This window comes from Phoxinus phoxinus (assembly GCF_949152265.1).
Source record: "Phoxinus phoxinus genome assembly, chromosome: 9".
Classification (NCBI taxonomy): domain Eukaryota; kingdom Metazoa; phylum Chordata; class Actinopteri; order Cypriniformes; family Leuciscidae; genus Phoxinus; species Phoxinus phoxinus.
Window position 1 is genome coordinate 10,139,002 of NC_136884.1, and position 22,330 is coordinate 10,161,331.

A 22,330-nucleotide genomic window follows, 5' to 3' on the forward strand; every position below is an offset into this window, starting at 1 on the left:
TCTTGTCAATGTGGTCCCATTGAGCGCAGATTCAGGAATACCACAGCCCAAGAGCGTTTAACTTCAGTCACAGAATTGCCTGAAAGACGTGTCATTCTTTTTTGCCCTGGGATGCTTTCGAATAAGGGTGTTTGTAAGTGTTATACTGAAACACATGAGTGTCTGAATGTATCCGTCTATGAGCGTGTGCTTTTATTCATAGGTGAGTCAGCGCAATCATGCTCATGTTCCTTCTGCCTGTGGGTGTTTGGAAGCTGCTTTATACCTAATGTAGTCTGCTCACTGTGAAAGACAACATGAAACAGCATTCACAATGCATTACACTTCCATAATGTACCCTATATTTCCAGATGAAACAGAATATTCAGTGGAAAGCAAATGTAGGATGAGGCTTGATTTTATCAATTAGGATGTAACTGTATCATTAAAAGTTTCTATTCTGTTATGATTAAGATTTCCCCCCACCCATAGCTTTACAACTGCAGACATGTCAACTCATTAGGTGAAGAAAGTCATAATATTGTAAGCATATACTATAAATAGTGTAAATGAATATACATATTACAATAAAAAAATATCAGTATTCAGCCATACCACTTAAATTTTAAACAGTCAATATTAATATTATACACAATTTTGTCAAAAAAAAAAAAAAAAAACTAACTTTTTTTGCGTATGTGTATTTGGGAATCACATAAGACATTTACAACAAAAAAGGGTGGTGGTGTTGGTGGGACTAGTTAACGGTTACATTAAACCATTTCTAAAGATGAATTGAAAAAATGAGAAAATGAGCATGCATAGTTAAACATACAATATTGGCTTGTATCAGTTTTTAATATAGCCAAGAGATGAAATAATTTGTTCTTCAGAATAACATGCTGTGAATAATGCTTAAGACCAGGAGCATTTTATTTTATTAAAGTAAATAGGGTCAATGTTAATTTCATGTTGTCTTTTATAAGCCTATGCATGCATGGGTTTGTATTTTTCTGTTTATATTTGTTTATGAGAACTAACAGCTCTCGGAGAAGATAATTTAAACAGTAACAGAGCATTTATCAGTCTCAGAAATAATGTGTTTGAGATCACTTGTCTTTTTCTCTTCCCCAATCAAACAATTGTCTGGCTTTTTAAATGAGGAGCCAGTAGCCATAGTTACCAAAGGAGGAGACACAGGCAATCCATCTCTCTCTCCTCACTGTGACGCTCTCACTTTAATTTATGCTGCAGTGGCCATACTGCAGAGCACGCAGAAATGGCACCATTCCTCAACATAACTCCCTCTCTTCCTCCATCTCTAGCCATACACTTATCACGAAAGCACTCTCTCACAGCCTGTTTCACATTTATTCTTGTGTGCGAGTGCCTGCAAGTGTGTGAGTGTGTGTGTGTCAGTTTCACTTCCACATCAGTCCACACACACACACCCTCTCCACATCAAGAAAAACTTGCCAAAAATCACACCCTTCACGCAGAAAGCCTCATGTTACCTCATTCACCATTTAAAAAAAGGTACAGTGGCAGTACCATGGAACAGTGATGGTAATATCATCATATGATGAAGCAATGGTCTTCATATGGTATTTACATTCTACTCCAAGGTTCTTCAAAAGAATTGCATGATATTAACATGGAACTTTACTTGTATATGCCTGAACAGCTCATTCTATTGATGTAGCGTTTGACCTGGCACTGAGGTTTCTGAAAGGAGCAAGAATTCATTGGGTCTGATGCTGAGCGTTATGTGTGGTAATAATTCATTTAATCCCTGGCTGGAATTCAATACAGTGTTATTATAATAGTTTGATTCTTCGAGTATGGAAGTTTCACATTTATACAGCTTGGTTGCCTTTTATCAAAAGGTCCAGAAAACAGAATCCACACCGTGCATCCAAGCCTAAAGGAGACGTTTTAAGAATTGAACCTTATTTTATGGAATTAAGGGGGAAACTACTGGGCCAAAATGATTTTTTTTTCCTGGAACTGGCCATTAGTTGGTAACCAAAATGATAGTGATTATGTTGTCACTGCTCTGAGAATTAAAATCAAGAGAAGTAAAAAAAATGCCAAAATATGTTACCTGCCAAGGTAAAAATGCATTTATACAGATATAGCCTAGTGATTAGATCTATTGCAAGATAAAACATAATTGTTTTTTAAAATCTCTGTGTAAAACATCTATGTAAAACACCATTGGTTTAAAATACATACGGTGTAAAACAAAATTGGTTTAAAATACAGACTGAAACTGTAATGACAAATTTTTCCAATTAATTTAGCCCAAACACCCACAGTTTAAAATATAAGCTTTTTTGCTTTCAAAACAGTCACTTTCCAGGGAACCATTACAAAAGTCGCTTTATTTCGTTACCTAGTCCTGTGTTGTCAAAAGGCTTGTTATAAGCACAGCCAGAGGTCATTGATCAAAAGTCGTATTGTATTGCTAGTAGTGTTGTCACGATACTAGAATTTCTAACTTCGATACGATACCTTGAAAAATATCGATATTCGATACCATTTTCGATACCACAGAGAAGAAAACTGCCACAATATTAAGGGGGTATTTTTTTTTATTTAAAGCTAAATATAACAAGTCTAGAACATGACAATGAGGTATATTTTACATGAACAAAAATGTCCTGAGTTCTATCTGTTAATATTTTTTAATTGGACCAGGGCTAACATGACCCGTTGTATTAAAATATAGCCTACTGTAACAAAAAAGCACTTAACAGTATCAAATTGGAGGATAGAGTGTCAGTAATGTATAATAATAAGATTAAACATTACATTTTCAGTTAAAGGCATTTCATTATTGAATTCAGAGATGCCATTGTCTAGCTGTTTAGTTTAATATCTGTGTAATCAAATTGATGATAATCGCTAATGAAGGCAAATTGCAGAATTAAATAATAATTTTCTGAATAAAGTTAAATAGGCACAAGTTAATTTACATTTGACCACAGTTAAAATATTTACTTGTCTAAGATTCCTCAGTCCGATTATGTTAACTTTAAGAATTACGGTGAAAAAACGAGACAACACTCATATCAACAACAATACTAGGCCATCTTGGTTAATGTTTCAAAAAAGTTAAAATGAGAAGAGTTACAGTGTTTCCTTTAGAATTTTTTTAGCAGTGGGGAAAGGTCTGTCCAAACAACAAACACCCCTGATGCTGAGCGTAGCCTATGCTTGCTAAATGGTACCCCTGGAGCCTGTTCCTTAAGTCTGTTTTCACCTATAAAATAATTTTAAAAAATGAGTGATATGAGGGATTATTGTTAGTCAAACAATCTTTTGGGTGCCCGCAGCCCGCTCGGCGGTGTGAAGCGCGTGTCTGCGCTATTCTCTGACATACCCGCTCGCAGTGTGAAGCGCGTGTCCGCGCTATTCTCCGACATGCCCGCTCGCGGTGTGTAGCGCGTCCACCGTATTCTCCGATTCCGATATGCCCGCTCGCGGTGTGTTTTTACGCGTGTCCGCGCTATTCTCCGACATGCCCGCTCGCGGTGTTCTTTATCTATCAACCAAAGCCGGTCGCGGGGGCGCCGCCCTCGCCATCTTTCCATTCACTTCACCTTTTGCTATTTAACCAGAGCGAATGAGACGAGTGCGTCACGTGTGGTGTTTGTCAACGCGCCTTTGGAGAGAAGTGAAAGTGACCGCGCGGCTAGTATCGATACTTCGGGAAATTAGTATTGGTACCGTTCAGATATTTCAGTATCGATAATTATCGAAATATCGATATTTTTGACAACACTAATTGCTAGTGGGCACTACCTCATATGTGTGTTTTTATCTGACCAAAATTAGCTCTACGCTCTGGTAACTTGAATGGTCTTGTTTCCAAACTTTCCATTTGTATACAATTTGATGACTAGCCCTGAATTTAATAGTTTTCACATCAGCTATTGTGAGTCAAAGAGTGTTACTATAGTCACTGTCACAAGTACTGTTGTTCTGCAAATGGAAGGCAAGCAGGGGAGTGTTGAATGTACTTACCGCACTACTGCATGAGATGTCTTTCACTTTGAGCCAGGCGAGATCCAGGGTTCCCTCTCCTTTATAACATGACTGTAGCCGGTCCTTAATTCTTTCATTAATTTCTTTCAGTGTGAACACACAGAGAGCCGACTCCTGAGATGATTCCTTGGGCCTCCTTTTTTGTCCTTTGGAGAACACAGCATAAAGGATGTCATCATCTGGTCCTATGCCTAGCGAACGTGCCAGGATGGTACCTGCCTTGGACAGGTAGGCTGCCTGCAGCAGGCGATACTCAACCCCACCCTTTACGCAACCAAGAGGAACCTCGACGTACGAGTTGAATGCGGTGTCGTCCTTGCAGAGTCGCACCAGTTTGGAAGTGAAAACCTGTTCACGTCCAGCTGAGGATGACCCGGTTGTCGGGCCTCCCCCCATTTCGGGCTGCAGTGTGAGAAAATACACAAAATTTCCACTGCTAAACCCATAGACATAATAGATGTCAAAGTCTGGCACCACTGTGAATGTATCCGATGGGATTTTAATCATGGAGGCAACAAATTCATCATGGAAGACGTAGGCGAACATCCCATCCTCCTCAGAGTTGCGGGTGAGCTTACGACTGGATATTGTTGGGAAGTACTCCGGTCTTCCGTCGACAGCTGTGGCCACAAAAAGCTTATCAGTAGAGGCATCGCTGTAAGACACAATGACGCCAAACACGGAGCCACTCTCATTGACGCCAGAGAGGTAGTGTTCTTTTTTATGGAAGGGTTCTCCGAGCTTAAAGAGATCATCCAGACGGAGGAGTTTGCAAATACCCTGGTACAGACTGCCGCAGGCCAGCAGCCGGTTCTCGCGGTAGTCCATGAGCAGCATCTTATTGACGTTATTGGTCAATGTGAGTGGTTCGCTACAAGGCTGCACTATACGGGGTGGGTAGCAGTTCCGGTTATCCTCATCTGGACCAGTCTGATGCGACACCTGTACGTCCAGCCCAGGTGAGAGTTTGTAGATGCGATTCACTGCCCCAAGGTACACATTCCCATTTCTGTGGTCCACTGCAAGGTGATTAAAAGTCCATTCAGGGTTCTCTGCCCGGAAGGTACTGTATTCCTCATGTACTCTGGATGCTGCTGAAGGCTGTTGTGGTCTTGTAGCCACAAGGGGAACCAAAAGGACAATAATGCAGCCAGAAAAAGTGAAAAAGTTCCATCTCCTGGTGTGGGAAGCCATTGTCCTGATACCTTACGGGAAGAATGTCTCTGTCCACTACTCGGTACCCGTACTCTGTATCAGTATTCAGGCTTCTCGTGAAGTTGATGACATTCTGTACCTGCACAAAAAGAAAGAACAAAAGAGTGTTAGCAGAAGATATTGTATAAAAAGATATTGTAAATTCCAATTTACATTCACCGTATCAGATTATGAGTGGAACGGTCCCAGAAGACAAATTATTAAAGCCACATAACAGTTTTCCAGCCATTTGAAAAAAATGCATGAGTAATTAGAGGGAGAAAGAGATGTGGAAAAAGGCACTCTTGGAGCATGCACAGTTGGCATGAATGGATGCCATTCTCAATGGGATAATGCATTTGCCCCAGGAGTTAACAGCCAGGATGGGCACAATTTCTCTGCCTGTGCCCCACCTCACAGCTGGACCTCTAGCCCTCTAATTGATTTTTCCCTTGGTATGCGATTTGCATGCTTGGCTGATTTTCTCCCATCTTTCCAGATAGCACAGTTCACCTGCTGACACTGCTGAAGGAGTGGCAGAGCTCACAGACATGCCTGCAATGTTTGAGTAGTGGTGGAGCACAGGGCCAATTAGAAGGACATGCTAATATTTCCACAAAAAAAACAGTTTGCTCCTTATCCTTGAGCAAAATAGGTACATTTTGACACTGTGGTCTGCACAGTGTTGAGCTGCACAAATTGTAAAAGTTTGAAAATAAATGGAGAGCAGAGTCTTGCATATAAACATAGTTTTTTTAGCTGCAGAGCAAACTAGCAGTGGTATGCTAGGCTGACACTTAACTGCTGAGGTTCACAGCAGATGTGAAAATCACTGCCTAGCTGTTGTAGTGGGCATTAAGACGTTATACAGAGTGAAGGGTATGGACTCCACAGTAATGATTAGCCATTGAAACAGAAAGCAGAGACTCACTAAGGGAGGGAGCGTTAGCCACTCAGAGGCATAGGAGAGTAATAAAGGGTTCGGTACACTTTCCATTCTGCGCGAGAATGGTCCTACAGCAGCGGTGTTCGTGTGTATGGAAAGGAATGGTTGGAAAAATAGTAGTGTGTGTAATCTGAGCAGTGGGGGATAATGTTTTCTCATAGAAAAGTCTAGCAAAGAACCACTTCAAAATACTACAGCAGGTATCACTTACTAGCGATTACATTTAAAGTGGAAGAGAACGGAGATGTGAGCTGAGGTAAAAACATGCATGAGGAAATGGTGGTCTTGTAAAGCGGAATCAAAACACACATTATGACTCCTCAGCTAGTTTGTGGGCTCAAATAGCAGCCAAAAGACGAAATTAACATCCTTCCCATCAAACAATCACATGCTAAAGCCCTTTCATTAAACATAAATACTCTTTTTGACATTTTTCACATAGACAAATTAGAGAGACAATGGGAAACGGGAAGAAGAGGGAAATATGAGATCGGGACTTAAAACCGCATCGGCTCAATGGACCTGTAGCATGTTTACTAACCATTAGGCTATGGCTCCAACAACAGTCTGACATATTAATATGCAGATATCAAACTACTGTAAAATGCAGCTTGGTTTGCTAGAGGCTTTTCTGTGCATGGTTGGATGTTAAAAGCAAGTATCCATGCCAATCCATGGTGGTGAAATATTTAAAAAGGCATCTAGCACTGGGCTTTAGGATCAGCTAATCTGCAAGGTCATCCAAAAACAGGGGTTTATAATTCTAGCATCTTCCCATAGGTTGCTTTAGGAGACTGCCAGTTGGATATAAAACAGCATTCCCAGTGTCTTGAACAGGGAACATGACTTGACCTCAAGCCCAGAGATACTCCAACACTCTAGCACGTTGCCAAAAGAAAAGTTATTCTATTGGAAAGCTTACTTGCAACACACATACATGGACTGGAGACCACATGCTGAGGAGCCACATCAAAGAGTGCTAATGAATTCATGTTTAATACCACACACAAGCAGCATCTCTGGGAATGTGAGGAAACTGCACATTTAGGGTTTAAGCTGGGAGTGTGTGGTTCACTTGATAAATAATTGGATATTCATGCTTCTCTTTCCAATTCGTTGTCTTTCTAGGATACAACTGCGACATTGGAAGTCTCACTTTATGCATTTTATTTTGTGCTTCCAGAAAACCAGCACAAATAATCAGAGACTTATAAAAAAAAAAAAGTTTGCATGTACGATATCATCAATGAAATTGCATTTGCATTCATACACAGTATTTTGACATCTCAGATTGGATCTGCTTAACAAGCATGTCCAGGTTGTTTCATTCATGACCTTCTGGTTAAAATGTCCACCAATTGCCAAACACCATACGCTCCACACTGGGCATCAGTATGGCAAACTGAGTTGACACCAGGCTGCGTAAATCCTGGCTTCAAGTTGGGTGGGTTGGTGCTGGCAGTGGTAGACCGTGCTACTTTTTTTTTATTTTGAGCTAAACTCAAGGCCATCTGAGTGTCAAATGAAGTCAAGTGAAGATCTCATAGACCAGTTGGTGGCATTAATGGACAATGGCCAGAAAGAAAAAACATAAGAATAAGCAACTAAATTCATTTAAAGACCCAAGCGTTTGACTGGAGCCTTTCCAGGCTTTGCCAACACTCGACCTTGAATTTCATCAGATGTGTGTGGGAGAGGGTGGGGGGCCAAGAGCATCTGAACAATCCTGAATTTATCCTCCCTGATCTAAGAGCATTATCTCAGAACAGTGCAATTCAACTTTGATTACGGCATGTCACAAAATCTCATCCTCTATGACACCCGCACAGGCAGAATTGTGCATACACAGACGCTTACACACGCATCCTCCTGTATAACTTCCCTTAGCACAGCCTGCGCTCCTTATCCCACTATGGACAGATGGAGGGATTCATCCTTGATGTAAGTCTGAAGGAAAGGGTGACAGAAGGATGCTAAGAAGAAAAGGAGTTATGTTTATACACTGAGCACATACAGATAAGGGTTTTTAATTATCTACAGCCCTCCCAGAGGGTGAAGGGGCTATGCCCAACCAAAATCTGATGGGACTTCAGGATGCTCAAGAGAGAGAGCAACAGAATGGTCACATTCAACACAAATAATGTGTAATGCAGTTAATCTTCAGTGTCAATTAAAATATTCTAAAACCAGCCATACTAAACTCAAATTACATACAATACAAGATTTGTTTTTTTCAATGCTCATCTTTAACTAATTGTGTGTCTATTTTCATCAATGAATCACGAGCGAAAAGAGGCAGAGAGGAATTTGTAACCATTAGTACAAACTACTCACTGGCAAGCAAACTTTTTCAGGTGCGGGTAGACAAGTCTCATTTTCAGCCATTTTTAATCATTTTAATAATTAGCCTATAGCCTACAGTATGTATTACTGTAAATGCATGTTTCTGGTGCTGTAAACTTCATGAACTGATGTGGTGTTTGATGTTTGCACATATCAAACTTACTCAGTATTTACAAAATTCAAAACCACAGCTCTCCCAGAATTGTGGCATTTCAAAGCAATGGATTGAGACCAAACACCGGTCAGACAAATCCAGTGGATCTGAGAGACATGTTGACATCTGCCTGTCCTCGCTCTCTCTCCCATTTTCCTTCTTTCTATTTCCTCCCTTGCTCTGATCAGAGGGACCGTAATCCTCCACAGCAGCTCTCGGTTCAAACAGACTCTGTCAAACGCTTTCCATCCATCTTCCTCTCCCTCACTCACACATACACAAATCACTTCCCTTCTCTTTTGCACACAAATGCACTTCTCCCCCCACACACCTTTATCAAACGAGTCAGGGTCTTTGTGTTTGTCAGGGGGTGCTTTCTGCCTTGAACAGGCACGCATCTCCTACTGACCATAAAAATATACTGCAGTCTGCTGTACTAGCTCTCACATACAGATTCACATGGAAATAATAAACAACTATATGAAGATAAGCACACAATCATGCATAGAACCACATTAACATATAACTTCCATTTCCCACTTGGTCCACCCGCTCTCCATTTCTCCTGACGCCCATTGTCATGGGTGTTGACTGTACTGAATGTTATCTCCTCCGATAAAGATGTTTTGATTCTATTAGGAGGTATATTGAAAAGAAACTGATCCTCATTGTCAGGATCCTGTTATTAGGTTAGACTCCAAGCTTCTTCCTGTTGCTGTCTGCCATGTCCAGCTCACCATATAAACAAATGTCTTTTTTGTCACTCATTACTATGAATAGATGAGGTCTTGTATTCAATTAACCAATGACTTAGGAAGACCACAAAGCACTGATTGGATGGGGAAATAAAATGCATTTTAAAGGGATAGTTCACTCTTGAACTATTTAAACAAGAACTGGAACCATTGTGTGTCATTCCAGAGGCTTTAAATCCTCCTTTTCTTCATTAGAGACTCAGCCCAACAGAAGACGCAGATTATCAAGTACAAACAACCATGTAAAATACACTGATGTAAGAACAAAAAAAAGCCTCTCTGACAGTCAAATTAAACACTTAAGTCATAAAGGCGACTGTGCATTATCAAAGTTGGACTAAACAGCCATCCATCCATATGATATACTGGTCTATCACTAATCTTGAAAAAAATGAAAACAAAGGGTTTCTGAGCAGTTTTCAAAGGGCTGCTCAGCTAATCCTAACCAAGTGTATCTCTCAAACTTCCAGAAGCCTCTGAAAAGCCTTTAGACAAGGGATGCACCGATATGAAAATTTCGACTGATATTGATTACCAATAATTCGTTATACTTGAAAGACAAGTGTGCATCTGAAGTGTCTCCGCTGAAGGAAATAATCCATTATCGGCTTTAAGATATCGGGCAAATTCTCTTAGCGGACCGATAACAAAAACATTAAAACTGATTATATATCGGCATGATGCCGGATATATCATGCATCCCTACTTTAGACAAGAGACGCTGATCCTGTAGACAAATCAGGTCTATTCTAACATAAAGGTCCACTATCATGAGTCTCAACATGTTCCACATTCCCTCAGTTTCTCTCTTCACCTCCACATATGAAACGAGGGAACCGAAACCACATCCTTGGTCAGTCACACCACGTTATAACTGCATATTGAAACTTTCATGTGCTCTCTACTCTCTTTATGTAGGCCTACTTTCTCTCTGCTCACTCTGAACTTTTCCACACACTACTTGATTAGTTTTCAATGACATTCATGAGAGGTCACCTCTCAGTGTTTAAGAGGGTCTTATTTATGATCCCAGCACTTGCTGTGAGACAAATGCACAGTTCAGCACCTTAAATCAAGATGTTAACCACTTCCAGCACAAATATATTCAGCACACTAGAGTTTCAGAGCAGTGCTGTGCTACTGCTGAAACTGCAGCGTAAAAAAAAAAAAAAACATTTTAGCTGAGTTGAGAGATTATAAAATGCATGTGAAAAGAGAGAAAGACTGCAGTGTGAAATATTACCAACAAATGGCACAGCAACTGTGTGCATGTAATAAATAAATAGCATGCTGTTCAAAATAAATAAAATAATCATGTATTCAGATAAAATGTAATTGATTTTTAAATAAAGCTGTAAAAATCCATTAAATTAAAATTATAGGCCTATGTATAACAAATCAATTAACCATACATTAAATATATAGGCCTACTCTCATTACTGCAAATAAAACTCATATATTGCACAACATATGCAAGACATGAACGTGCAGGTATAACACTGAATGCAATTTACACTCAAAACGCACACAGACCACAGCATACATGTGTGATCAGCAGTGAGGGACAGGGTGTCGATGAGGGGTGTGTGGATTTGATTTCTCACCCAGACTGAAGGCTTTTCCCTTCAGCTTTCCTCAAAGCAATCCTGGGGCGTTTCAGAGCCACTGATGCAGATAATAAATCAGAGATCATAAAAGTTCATTTTCCACACAGCGGAGTCAGTAATACAGTGCTGATGTGTGCTGGGCCAGCCCGAGGGTGGGGGTCTGCCTGTCATCACTGCATGCCAAATTTCATCAACTACAGGAAAGATGGTTAAAGGTTTCAGCTGACTTGAGCTTAGTTTTGTCTTCAATAATGATTGTGGCTAGATGGCAACAGCTGGCCCTAGAACAGTAACTGAACAGATTCTGTTTTAGCCTAAAGGCAAACTGCCACAGTCAGAGTGAACTGAATAATGAAGTATGCAAAAAAAAAGCAGATATGATCTCTAAAACTAAACGGCAACACAGTCCACATCAAGAAAGACGTGGGAGACACTCATTTACTCATTTGGGAAACAAATCCAAATATCCAAATACATGACCTTGTCGTTGTTAGTGCCATGCTCTACAAGCTGAACTCCAGCTGACCCATCTAAAACTGGTTTGCAGTGTTAATACACAATCTCCCCCAATACAGTTCAAACAGTGGTAGATGAAGTGGACCTGGAAGATTAACTTCTTAGACATGAATGCCTGATAATCACAAGCTTTGGACTGATTATTATAAACCGTTAAACTGTGTTTTTAATTTGTGTGTGTGTGTGTGTGTGTGTGTGTGTGTGTGTGTGTGTGTGTGTGTGTGTGTGTGTGTGTGTGTGTGTGTGTGTGTGTGTGTGTGTGTGTGTGTGTGTGTGTGTGTGTGTGTGTGAGGGGGGATGGAATAATCATGGGATTGAGGCCCTGATACACACCACTGGCTTCAACACTGGTAATCCAACTTACCCTCCCATTCTCCACACACACTCATCCTCTCAGTGTTCCTTAAGTGAAATCTTGGATTAAGTCTTTCCTCCTATAATTTTCCATTCAAAAGAGTCAGAACTCTCATGCATTTCTGTGAGTGTCAATGTCCATTTTGCAAACTTTTCATCTGGAGCTTGTGATGAGCATATTGTTCCAGTGCCATTATCAGTTCAGGTGTGGTGTGGACTTCCCTGTTCTCATAGAATTAGAATGATTATTAAAACTTTGTAGCTCATTAAATTGATCATCTTTATCACATTGGTTGTGAATGGCCTTTAAGACTGGGCATAAGCCCTTGCCATAAACCATGAAGCCTCTTCCCTCTTGTTGGCAGTGATCTGATGAGGGTGGACACACTTTAGGAACATGACAGCTGAATTCTAACACACTTAAACTGTACTAAGACCCTGTCAGTAGCTTTTCCTATTAAACCTAGCACTCAGAAAGCAGATGTGTGCAGATTCAAAGCCTAAAATAAATTACTGCCCCATCGAAGTCAATTGAATACACTGGAACGGCTTGGAACCACATTGTAATTGCCAGTGAGGCTGCAAAGCACAGTTTTAAAGAATCTGTCAGCTCCACCACTGTTCCAGGAGAAAACCCATTTTCTTACAGACTCACACAATTGATAAATCACCACCTCCACATTAACTGTGAGACCAAAGGGAAGAATGGACAGAGGGAGAGAGAGAATAGAGATGGAAACGGTTTCCCAAAAGGTCACAAGAAAAGCAACTAAAATTGTGCCTCTAGCAAAGAAAAAAAACATTGTGTCTGTGCATATTACAGCTTGAAACGGCAAGAGACGAATCAAGTAACAGTAGCAACAGAACAGTCAACAATGTCAGTCGGTATAATAAGGCAGCAGAGTTTAAGAACAAGGTGACAATTTGTGTATGCTTGGATTTTTATTGAATTTCTCCTCCTCGTATTTCATATTAGAGCTATTGTGATAATTAGTTAATTTTTGAAGAATCATGCTGCGAGTCAAGTCAATATCTGCTTGTGTCAAGTCTTATGAAGTTATTCTGATAACATTATTCAGACAACCATAGCCGTTAAATTACTGCTAAGAATGAGTTCAAGAAATGACTCACTCATTTAGAGGCATTTTGGAGGAATTACATCTAAAGTGTATGAGTCATCAATATGACTCTCTCGCTCTCTCTCCATCTCACACACACAAAAGCATTTTCAATGCATTATCCTTTGCTTCCTACTCCAAGGCTCTACAGTCCAGATATGTCCATAAAGGCAAAAGCAACCCTATCCCACAAAACTATTACTGTATGCACTGGTCTCACAATCACACTGACTTTCAATAGCACCATTCAAGTGCTGATGATAAAGACGTTTGCATGAGCAGACACACAGACCCACAAGCAAGTAGCGTGAGTGAAGATGTCACACGGGTAATGGCCTGGAGGCAAACCGTCATGGGTGTCATATGTAGAGATAATGAAGAACGAGGCGCACACAGAAGTATCTTTGATGAAGGCTGACCGTGATGTGCTCACTTCCATATGCGTGCGAGTAGACAGATGAGCTATTGTCCACCGCTGGTAGATTACACACCACTTTACAGTCACAAGTGGCTACAAAAACATACGCAGATAAGCCTCATCAATATGCATTTTATACAAATCAAATGTAAATTCGGTCCGTGGTTGTTGGTGGACTCATTTTCTGAACTTTTTGCCACAACTTTCTCATTGAACGAGCTGCGGGTACCGCTGCGCCCAGCCTTCTGCTCCTGGCCTGACGCCAGCGCTCTTCTCCTCATCTGCGTGCAGGAGTCGGGACAGGAAGATAGCACTCCATTCTGTTTTCTATTTACCTTCCTCCCTCGCTCTGTTTGTCAGAGCCCTTGGCGTAAACACGGAAGGCTGCTTTCGAGTTCTTTCAGCAGGGGGCTCCTGTGGTTTGCGATGAAAGAAACGTAATCCATTCCTCTTTTCTTTCCCCTTCTGCAGTTGGTCAGGCTGTTTGGTTTGATTTTCTACATGCTTAACCACGTCACATTTCTTGTGCGAGTGAATCCGAGGGGTCTGGGTGAGCATGCATGACCGTTCCCCAGAAACTAAATCACAGTGACACTGGAACAGTGGAAATAACCTGTGCATTTACCATGTTTATCTTCCCTTTTTACTCTAAGAGGATGTTCCATCCCAAAGCACTGCAGTGACATGAATTACCCTGACAAGATTCAAATATCACCTTCATTCATGTTAGCTGTGCCAAATAAAATAACTTATAAAGCGCATCCAATGAGGGCTTGAAAACGTTTATCTTGAAGGTGATGGAAAAATACAGGATGGCAGGGGCAAAAAATGCTGCTGAGGAGAACCGTGCAACAGCTATGATTCCTTGTCTGCATCCCTGAAATGATACAGCACCATTCATAATCCTGAAAAATTTGTGGATTCCAATAAAGGAGGAATAATTAACACTCATTTAACAATCAACTCAGCATATCCGTTATCCGATTATTCAATGGATGACAAATGAACCGTGCTGATTTATGGAATGAGTTCAATGACCATTCACCTTGAATTTTATCAATGCCCATGATGACAGGACTCACTGGCGCCCTCTAGCCCACACTGCAGTTGTGATTTGTATGTGTATGTGGTGAGGTACATTAAGAGGGATAATGGAGCTAAAAAGTCATGTTTCCATGGGAACACTTATAGATGTGTGAGTGGGTGGCTGAGGGACTGAAGCTCACTGATACAACGGAGATGCCTAATGCACAGAACACAGAGAAAGACAACCACATAGACATTCACAGATTGGATACACAAATGCAACTGCAGACATACACACTGCCGAGCTTCAATGCATGCGTTATAGTACACATTTGCAACATGGTTGCAGTTTGCTGAATAGAATCTGTGCCTACAGAAATCAAGACAGTGAAAAACATGTTGGTTTGTTTAGACCAAAGCTTACTGTCAGGGTGAATTAAACCTTACCTTGGCAACTCAGAATGCACAAACGTCAAAGGCAAATGTACCATGCTTTTATCTCCCAGACAAATGCTAAACAGATTGAAACCAAAGTCAACAAGAAGTCGACTCGCCTCAAATCACAAGTACAATTCCCTGAAGGGTCAGGGACACAATCTTACTTCAAAATGAAAAATATTCTGTCCTAACGGCAAATGGAAAGAGATGTTCAACATAAAATCCAGCAGTTGCTGGAACCAGCCCCTCTCAGAATTGATATCAAGAACACAGTGGCCTGGCAGGAAATGATGCGTAGATGGCACCATGTCACCCTCCCTCTAGCTTCTCATCTTTCTCTCTCTTTGTAAGTACAAGAAATCATATTTAAAACTTGTAGTCTGACACCACTTTAAAACTGATTTGAGGATCTTTCAAACAGCAAGTTCACCTACAAAAGAAATAAGATATGTATGTCTGTCTGCAGGTTTCAAATCATTTCATGCATCTGAAACAAAACTAATTTATTACCTGTCACGCATGGCTTAGCAGAAGCAAATATAAAAGCCAGCATAGAGGGATGTTTTCAATATAATCCTTGTGGCCTAACCCCTGGGAAGATCTGCACCAGAAATACTTTGCTCTGCTCTTTTTCCTCAGGTATATTACTGAAACTACACTGAGGAGAGGTTATATCACCAAGTTCATCATAGCTAAAGTTTCCAAATTTGGAACAACCTAAAGCCCAATTCACAATGACACTGCATTGGCGACTGCTAGTAGTGGCACGTCTGCAGTGTAAAATCTGGCATTTTATTTTTCAGCAACCCTCATTGAAATCCAATGACTTTCAGTTGCTTTTCTGCCCCAAAATAATTGCCAGTGTAAACAGAGCTTAACCTGTTAGCCTTCACCAGAGCGAGGACGCTCTGAAGCGTTTTTTTTTTTAAATAGTTCAAAGTTACTATCAGATTTAATGTTATTACCTTGACAAACTATACATCATTAAAAATATATAAGTCTCACGTTTCAGTATTTGACCACTATTGTATTCTGAGAAACTTATAGTGACAGTTATGTCTTAATTTGTGTCAGGATTTATGTAATGAAAAAATGAGTCGATACCTTTAATATGAATTATGAGCGTCAGCTGCTCCATTCAGAAAAAAACTCCGGTGCTGTTGTCTTGAGAACGCGTGACAAAACAACGTTCCTCAGGGCTTTTGGCTCAAAAATGTGCAGATTTGGAGAAATATTGATATATTATCATAGGTTTACATCATATTTCTATAGACAGGAATAATATTTATTGAATTTATATCCAAATGGGTCGATGTATACATAAAGAGCGCTGGATACTCTGATGTACTGTGTTTTCAATCCATACAGCAGAATGAGGGCGCTCTATGCACAGTTTTTTCCAAATATGAAAGCTCACGAAGAAGAAATAACCTGTGACCTTCCAGGACGTCATTGACATAAACACAGCTAACGTTAGCTTTCAGAGATCGCTATAACATGCAGATAAAGATGTTTTGAAGACAATAAACATGATTGCAATGATATTTGATTTACCTGTGTTCTTCGAGCCATGTCAGGTATTTTTATAATAATAGATTATATGTATAATGCAATGCTAATCGATATAGACTTTACAAACATGCAGAATACCATAAACTCATTTATTTTCTGTCTGATTTTCTTTTCTGAAGCCAAATAAGCTCATAGAAGATTATTTAAAACACTCGACTTGCACTATAAAGTAAGTTTGGAGCATAAAACAGGGTTTTAATCTCATAAATTGTCGTGTATTGATGGTGTGCTAAGCTAACATGCTAGCTAGCTCTCTAGTTGCACCTGCCATCTAGCTGTTATTTTTTATGATTTTTTTTCTAAATCGGAATGCTTACTGAAATATTTCTTTATTTGAGAAAGGCATTTGATACAGTTTCAAATGTGAAGTGAAGATTATGAAAGAAATTAGGGGGTGAAACACCGTGATTAGCCAGTCGTTAGCGATTATAATGGAGACAAAGGAAAATAATATTTATGGCCATAAGCCGGCTGGAAAGGTGTAAATGTGAGCAGGAGAGAGTGACACTGAATGGGGCTCGTTTGCACCACAAAACAATAGAGACAATAGACTGAATAGATGCTAATAGATGACAATAAACACAAGTTTGCATTTTAGAGTCAATTCAAAATAAAGTCATTTGAGATGATCTTGAAAAACATTTAACAAAATACAGAGTTTTAGACTTATCACCTTCAAATTTTAAATATAACATGGTCAGACATGTGTCTTTAGCTGGAGTGCATTTCTAGAGTGCTGACGGGCCAACTTCAATTTAATTTTCATGAAGATGTTTCATAAAAATAAATTTCTAATAACTTACACAACTTTGAAGCTATTCATAATTTTTTTTTCATTATGACAATAATTCATTCTACATTTCCAATAAAGTGCCAGGTGTCAGCTTTCAAATGAGACCATACTTGAGCTTTTAGGACGAAGGGTCAATGAATTGAATCTTTTTTAGGTTGGGTATGCAATTTCTGGGGATTTTTCAAAAGTGGCGCTGAAGGCTAACAGGTTAAGGTTAAGTGCACAATGATGTTAGTTCATAGATTTGAACATAACCTTTGGGTTACTAGTCCTGATGTTTAGTCTAAGATCACAAGGCATGTGGGAATAAAGTCTAACATTGAATTTAAACAGCAACACCACATAAACATCAAATCCAAAGAGTACTTATTATATTTCCATTGCTGGATTATCTGCACCACACAAATGAGGTGCTAGTGAAATTTACAAGCAACAGACTTGTACTGTAAACACAAGGATTAAGTTGTTAAAAAACAGCCATTTTGAAAAGAGGACAAAAACAGGGGGTTGAAAAAAAGCAGATAAGCAAAGACGGACAGCCTGTAGTTTCGTAATGGGACTCACATGTGCCACAGTGGTGACAGGAAGCAGAGTTTCTCACTTGTGGAAATCACTCTCTCCTCATTATCCACAAAGACACAGGCGCTCACGTACACACCAGCACGCACACGCGGTGGGACGTGGGGGACGCACAGCGGGGGTCTATTCTGAAGATGTCACAAGCAGACAGAACTGTCACTCACAATTCACACATTTACCTACAGATCCCATCCAGTTGCTCACAACTGCACATGACATGAGCATATGGTCATATGCACGGACAGATCTGCTGTGCTCCTAACATAAATATTTACTGTGCAAATAAACTGTTCTGCCAATGCATAAAACAGTTTCCAGTTAGTCAATTTACTTTCCACAGAAACATCACGTTACATACATAAAAGGACAAATTTCGATGACGCCAAACACGTGTTTGTTGCTAAACTAACACAAATTGAGGGATGATAAGTCGTAAAAACTGTTGTAGTAACCAAATCATAACAGGAGGGTTAGGTACATGGTTCATTTGTCCAAACGCACACAGGTTTTCAACAGGCCAGTAGAGGGAAACATTCAAGCAGAGTCTCATTAAGCACAGCAAGATTACAAAAATTGATTTTTCTTCCTCTAAGATTCCTGTTGGCTATTGTGTCTTACAGAGTTGTTCGAATGAAACGCATTTTTACTCAAAGCTCATGCAGTTCAAGATCAGTTTCCCTAGTCAACTCATCAAGCTGCTATTTAATTGGGTTACAGGGTAAAGATACACTTGCTCTCACAGTACACAGAACAATGGACGTGTAAACTCCATAGACAGTTTAAAAAAGGTTATCAGTAGAAGAGATAACCAAAGCCATTATTCTCACCATAACTGCATCAGTTAGTGACCCAAAAAGAGCAATAGCCAAACTTCAATACAAATGAATAACTATTTTACTGGAGGGCAATAGCAAAACTTAAACATGGTTGGCCAATCAGCAATCAGCAGCCTATAAGAACAGAGAACGCGGCTCTTCCTTTGAAAGAACAGAGAGAGTCATTCACCAGTTTCCAAACCAGTCATTCAGCCTCATCTCAACTGCTCGTTCATACTCTAGTGCATGTGAACACACACTCTTACATGCTATATATCTGCTCAATACAGTGGACTCATTCTAACAGCTATGACATTTCTAATATTTTAATAATGTAAAGTACGGTCTCTCTCACATTATTAATAATGTTCATTTCTATGCATTCCATATTCCCTTCAATCTCCAAGTTTCTTTCTCAACTACAACCAAGAAGAGAAAGACTTTGAAAAATGTCAACATTATATTCATCCTTGCTGATAGCACTGATTTTAAGGTCTCTTAAAGCTCTCTGGGGGCAGAGAGACAAGCAGACTGTCAAGCATTCAAGGCTGAAACGCCACTGGAACACGCTGAAATGATTAAGTTTTGTGTTTTATCACAGTCTGATGGTACTTGCTGTTTCTCCTTGAAACTCAGGGGCACTCTGACTGCACTGAGTGCTTAACGTATTCATCTACACCTACACTTTATACAAACGAATGAACGACAAACGGACATATTGTTGCCTCTCGACTGCATGCAAATGCAAACACATACTGCCATTCACCTATAGCTTTATGCTATTGAAAGGCAAGCCACAATTGCCAACATGCAGAGACAATCCTTCACTCACTGCACAAAAGCCCCGTCTTATCAGCCTCTAAAGAGAACAAATTCCACTCGGTTCACAAAAGCTAAAATACTTCATTAACACAATCTTCATGAATTCTTCATAATTTATACACAGAAACCTCAAGACACAGTCAGCGTCTGTGAACACTGTGAAATCCCACTATGAATGGAATCCTTCGTGACATACCACTCACCACAAGCAAGTGAACTCCGATTACTTTATATTCCTGTACAAACACCCCCAGACTCACACCCTCAACCGAGAAATGAGGAGTATAACAAAACGGTTCAGGTGTAAGTCAATGAGAAACTGGCAATTAGAAGGTTTGCAAACAGCAGTGATGCATTACTGAAGATGATACTCATCTCCACAGCTGTGAGGGCAGAAGACATGTGATGTGTACAATGGACACACTGAACAACAGAAACATGCGTTAAATGTGTCCTCAGCTGATCTCGGCTGCATTGAGGCAGCCATAAGGGTTTGCAGATGTGTTGCTTTGAGACACAAGACAATGGCTCAAATGGTCAACGGACCCCTCCGTGAGAGTCATGACATTACTGCAGCTGCCCCTGATTTCACATGCAAATTAGGGTAAAACTCTTTATCCAACCATAATTACATCTCTCTAGATAGATAGATAGATAGATAGATAGATAGATAGATAGATAGATAGATAGATAGATAGATCCACCAAGGGCGCGTAAAACAGACCGCTGTTTGGATGACCCTGATGAAATAATTGAAAATTACGCACGATTACGGGAAACCAAGGTGTGCCAAACAGTATGACACACTTCGTGTCTGCAAATAGCACGGCAATTGCCAGAAATGCTGAGGGTAAAATCTCACACATGATAGCCAGCCGCACTTTCTCCACCCTGTGCCGGCAGGTAAAGCGCGCGCAGAGAGGAAGCGCTCACGCACGCGGCTCAGAGAACAAGTTGCGCTCTCGAGTTAACGCGAGCGCGGCAGTCGCGTGCCAGTAACGGGCTCTCTCTTTATTGCTTTAGACTTTTAACAGTCCTGTTTGTAGCGTTTAATCTCTGGCCAGCCATCCAGGGTCTTTCCAAAATAGCGCTTTAGCGGAGAGACATGTGCGTAAAATAATGAATATCATGCGAACTGCGTCAACTCCACTTTCTATCATAAATCACGTCTTGAGACTGATGTTGTGACAAACTGTAATAACAATCTTATAATCTTAAGTCATATAGGTACAGATCAGAGAAATCTAAAAAATTGTGTCATTAACTTAACCTCGTGTTGTTCCGAACATGTATGACTTTCTTCCGTGGAACACGAAAGGGTGTAATGCACAATATTAGGGACTGACAGCCTTAATAATCATACAATAAAAGTGAACGGGGACGGAGGCTGTCATTATGCCCAACATCTGCTAACCAGAAAGTAAAAGGGCTTTGGAACAACGTGAGGTTGAGCAAACGTTGACAGAAAATAATTTTTGGGTGAACTATCCCTTTAAGAGTCGTTGACAGTCTATGCGCTTATGTGCTTTCCATAAAGAATTGCATATCTTAAAAATGTAGTATAAAAATCTCGATACCCTATGCTGTTCCTAGTTTCTAAACGGTAAAAGCTCCAGAGAGTAAAATAACACAATCCAGTAACGCACGGGTGCGGATGGTGCATTGCCCTCCTCACAGCACGCCCTTATACTACATAGCAGGTAACACGCCTCGCTTACCTACCTGCTCAAATATCATTTCCCAGTCGCTATTCCGTTAAATAACAAGTTGAAGATGTAAAACACCAATCCTGTTATACGGTTGTCCCGTGTCAAGCGCTTACCTGTTCTCGCTGCGTATTTCACCTCACCGCCGCAGTCGCGCTCACACTGCGGATGATGGGCACCTTCACAGGAATCCCAACTCACTTACTCCACAAATACAGCCAGACGCCCTTTAAAAACACTCGATTCGCTGTGTTTTCGAGTATCACAGACACTTATTGTTATCGCAAAGATCCTCCGCGTTTAATTTCCTCAGGCAGAAACGACAGACGAGCTTCAGAATCCCATCAGCGACTAAAGCTGAAGCGCTGGTGAGGTGACCGTTAAAACTGCCGCTCGTGCTATAGTTTCCATCATGACGTGCTGATTGACAGAATTTAAAGCGCGCTAAAACGGCAACTGGAACTCCGCGTGCAGAAGCAGTAGCAGCAGCTGTGGGAACGCGCCGTGTGCGCTGCAGTCGATCAGAGCGGCTGTTTCGGAGTTTGCTGGTTCGCAGCTGACTCCCAAGTACCAGAGGATAGGCGTGAGTCAGTGGCTTTCTGCTGAGACGCAGCGACTGTCTTGTTTTACAAACCCTCCTGACTCGCCCGCAGTGACATCCCGAATCTGGCCGCTGATTGGGCTAATTGTAAAATCTTATTGGCTGCAATCAGCGTGCGCGGCTGGCATGAATGAGGCATATGCTGCGCCCCGATGTCTTTTAATGTGTCTATAATGCATGCATTACACCGTGGAACGGATTTGGGGGAAACACGCGGCTGAACATAATACTGCGGACAGGACGCTCTACGGATTTGAATATCTAATCAGAAAGATCAGTTGGAGATGGAGATTAGGGTGTTAACACGTAATACACACATTTTGTCAACAGATTAGCTTTACAAATTTACGCGTATTATTTTATTCATCAGAGATCAATCAAAATAAATATTCGCAAATAAAACTAAACCAAGCCAGGACGTCAATTTAATTAACAAACGTGTGAAAATAAGGAGGAAACGGTATTTAATAGCACATTAACGCTTGGACTTACAATGATGTAAATGTTTTATAATCGCATTGCAGAAACAGGTTTATTTGATTTA

At 40.5% G+C, this 22,330-nt stretch overlaps 1 protein-coding gene across 1 annotated transcript in view; it reads right to left on the reverse strand.

The window, feature by feature from the left end:
• The window catches only part of plxna4 (plexin A4), a 201,332-nt gene extending 179,475 nt beyond the window's left edge, over positions 1-21,857 (reverse strand). Inside the window, exons 1-2 of the mRNA XM_079622819.1 lie at positions 21,302-21,857; positions 4,009-5,323 (exon numbers count right to left, since the gene is read on the reverse strand). Coding sequence (XP_079478945.1) covers positions 4,009-5,223 — 1,215 coding nt within the window. The 5' untranslated portion in view covers positions 5,224-5,323; positions 21,302-21,857. The remainder of the gene's footprint in view (positions 1-4,008; positions 5,324-21,301) is intronic.
• Positions 21,858-22,330: the final 473 nt, after the last annotated feature.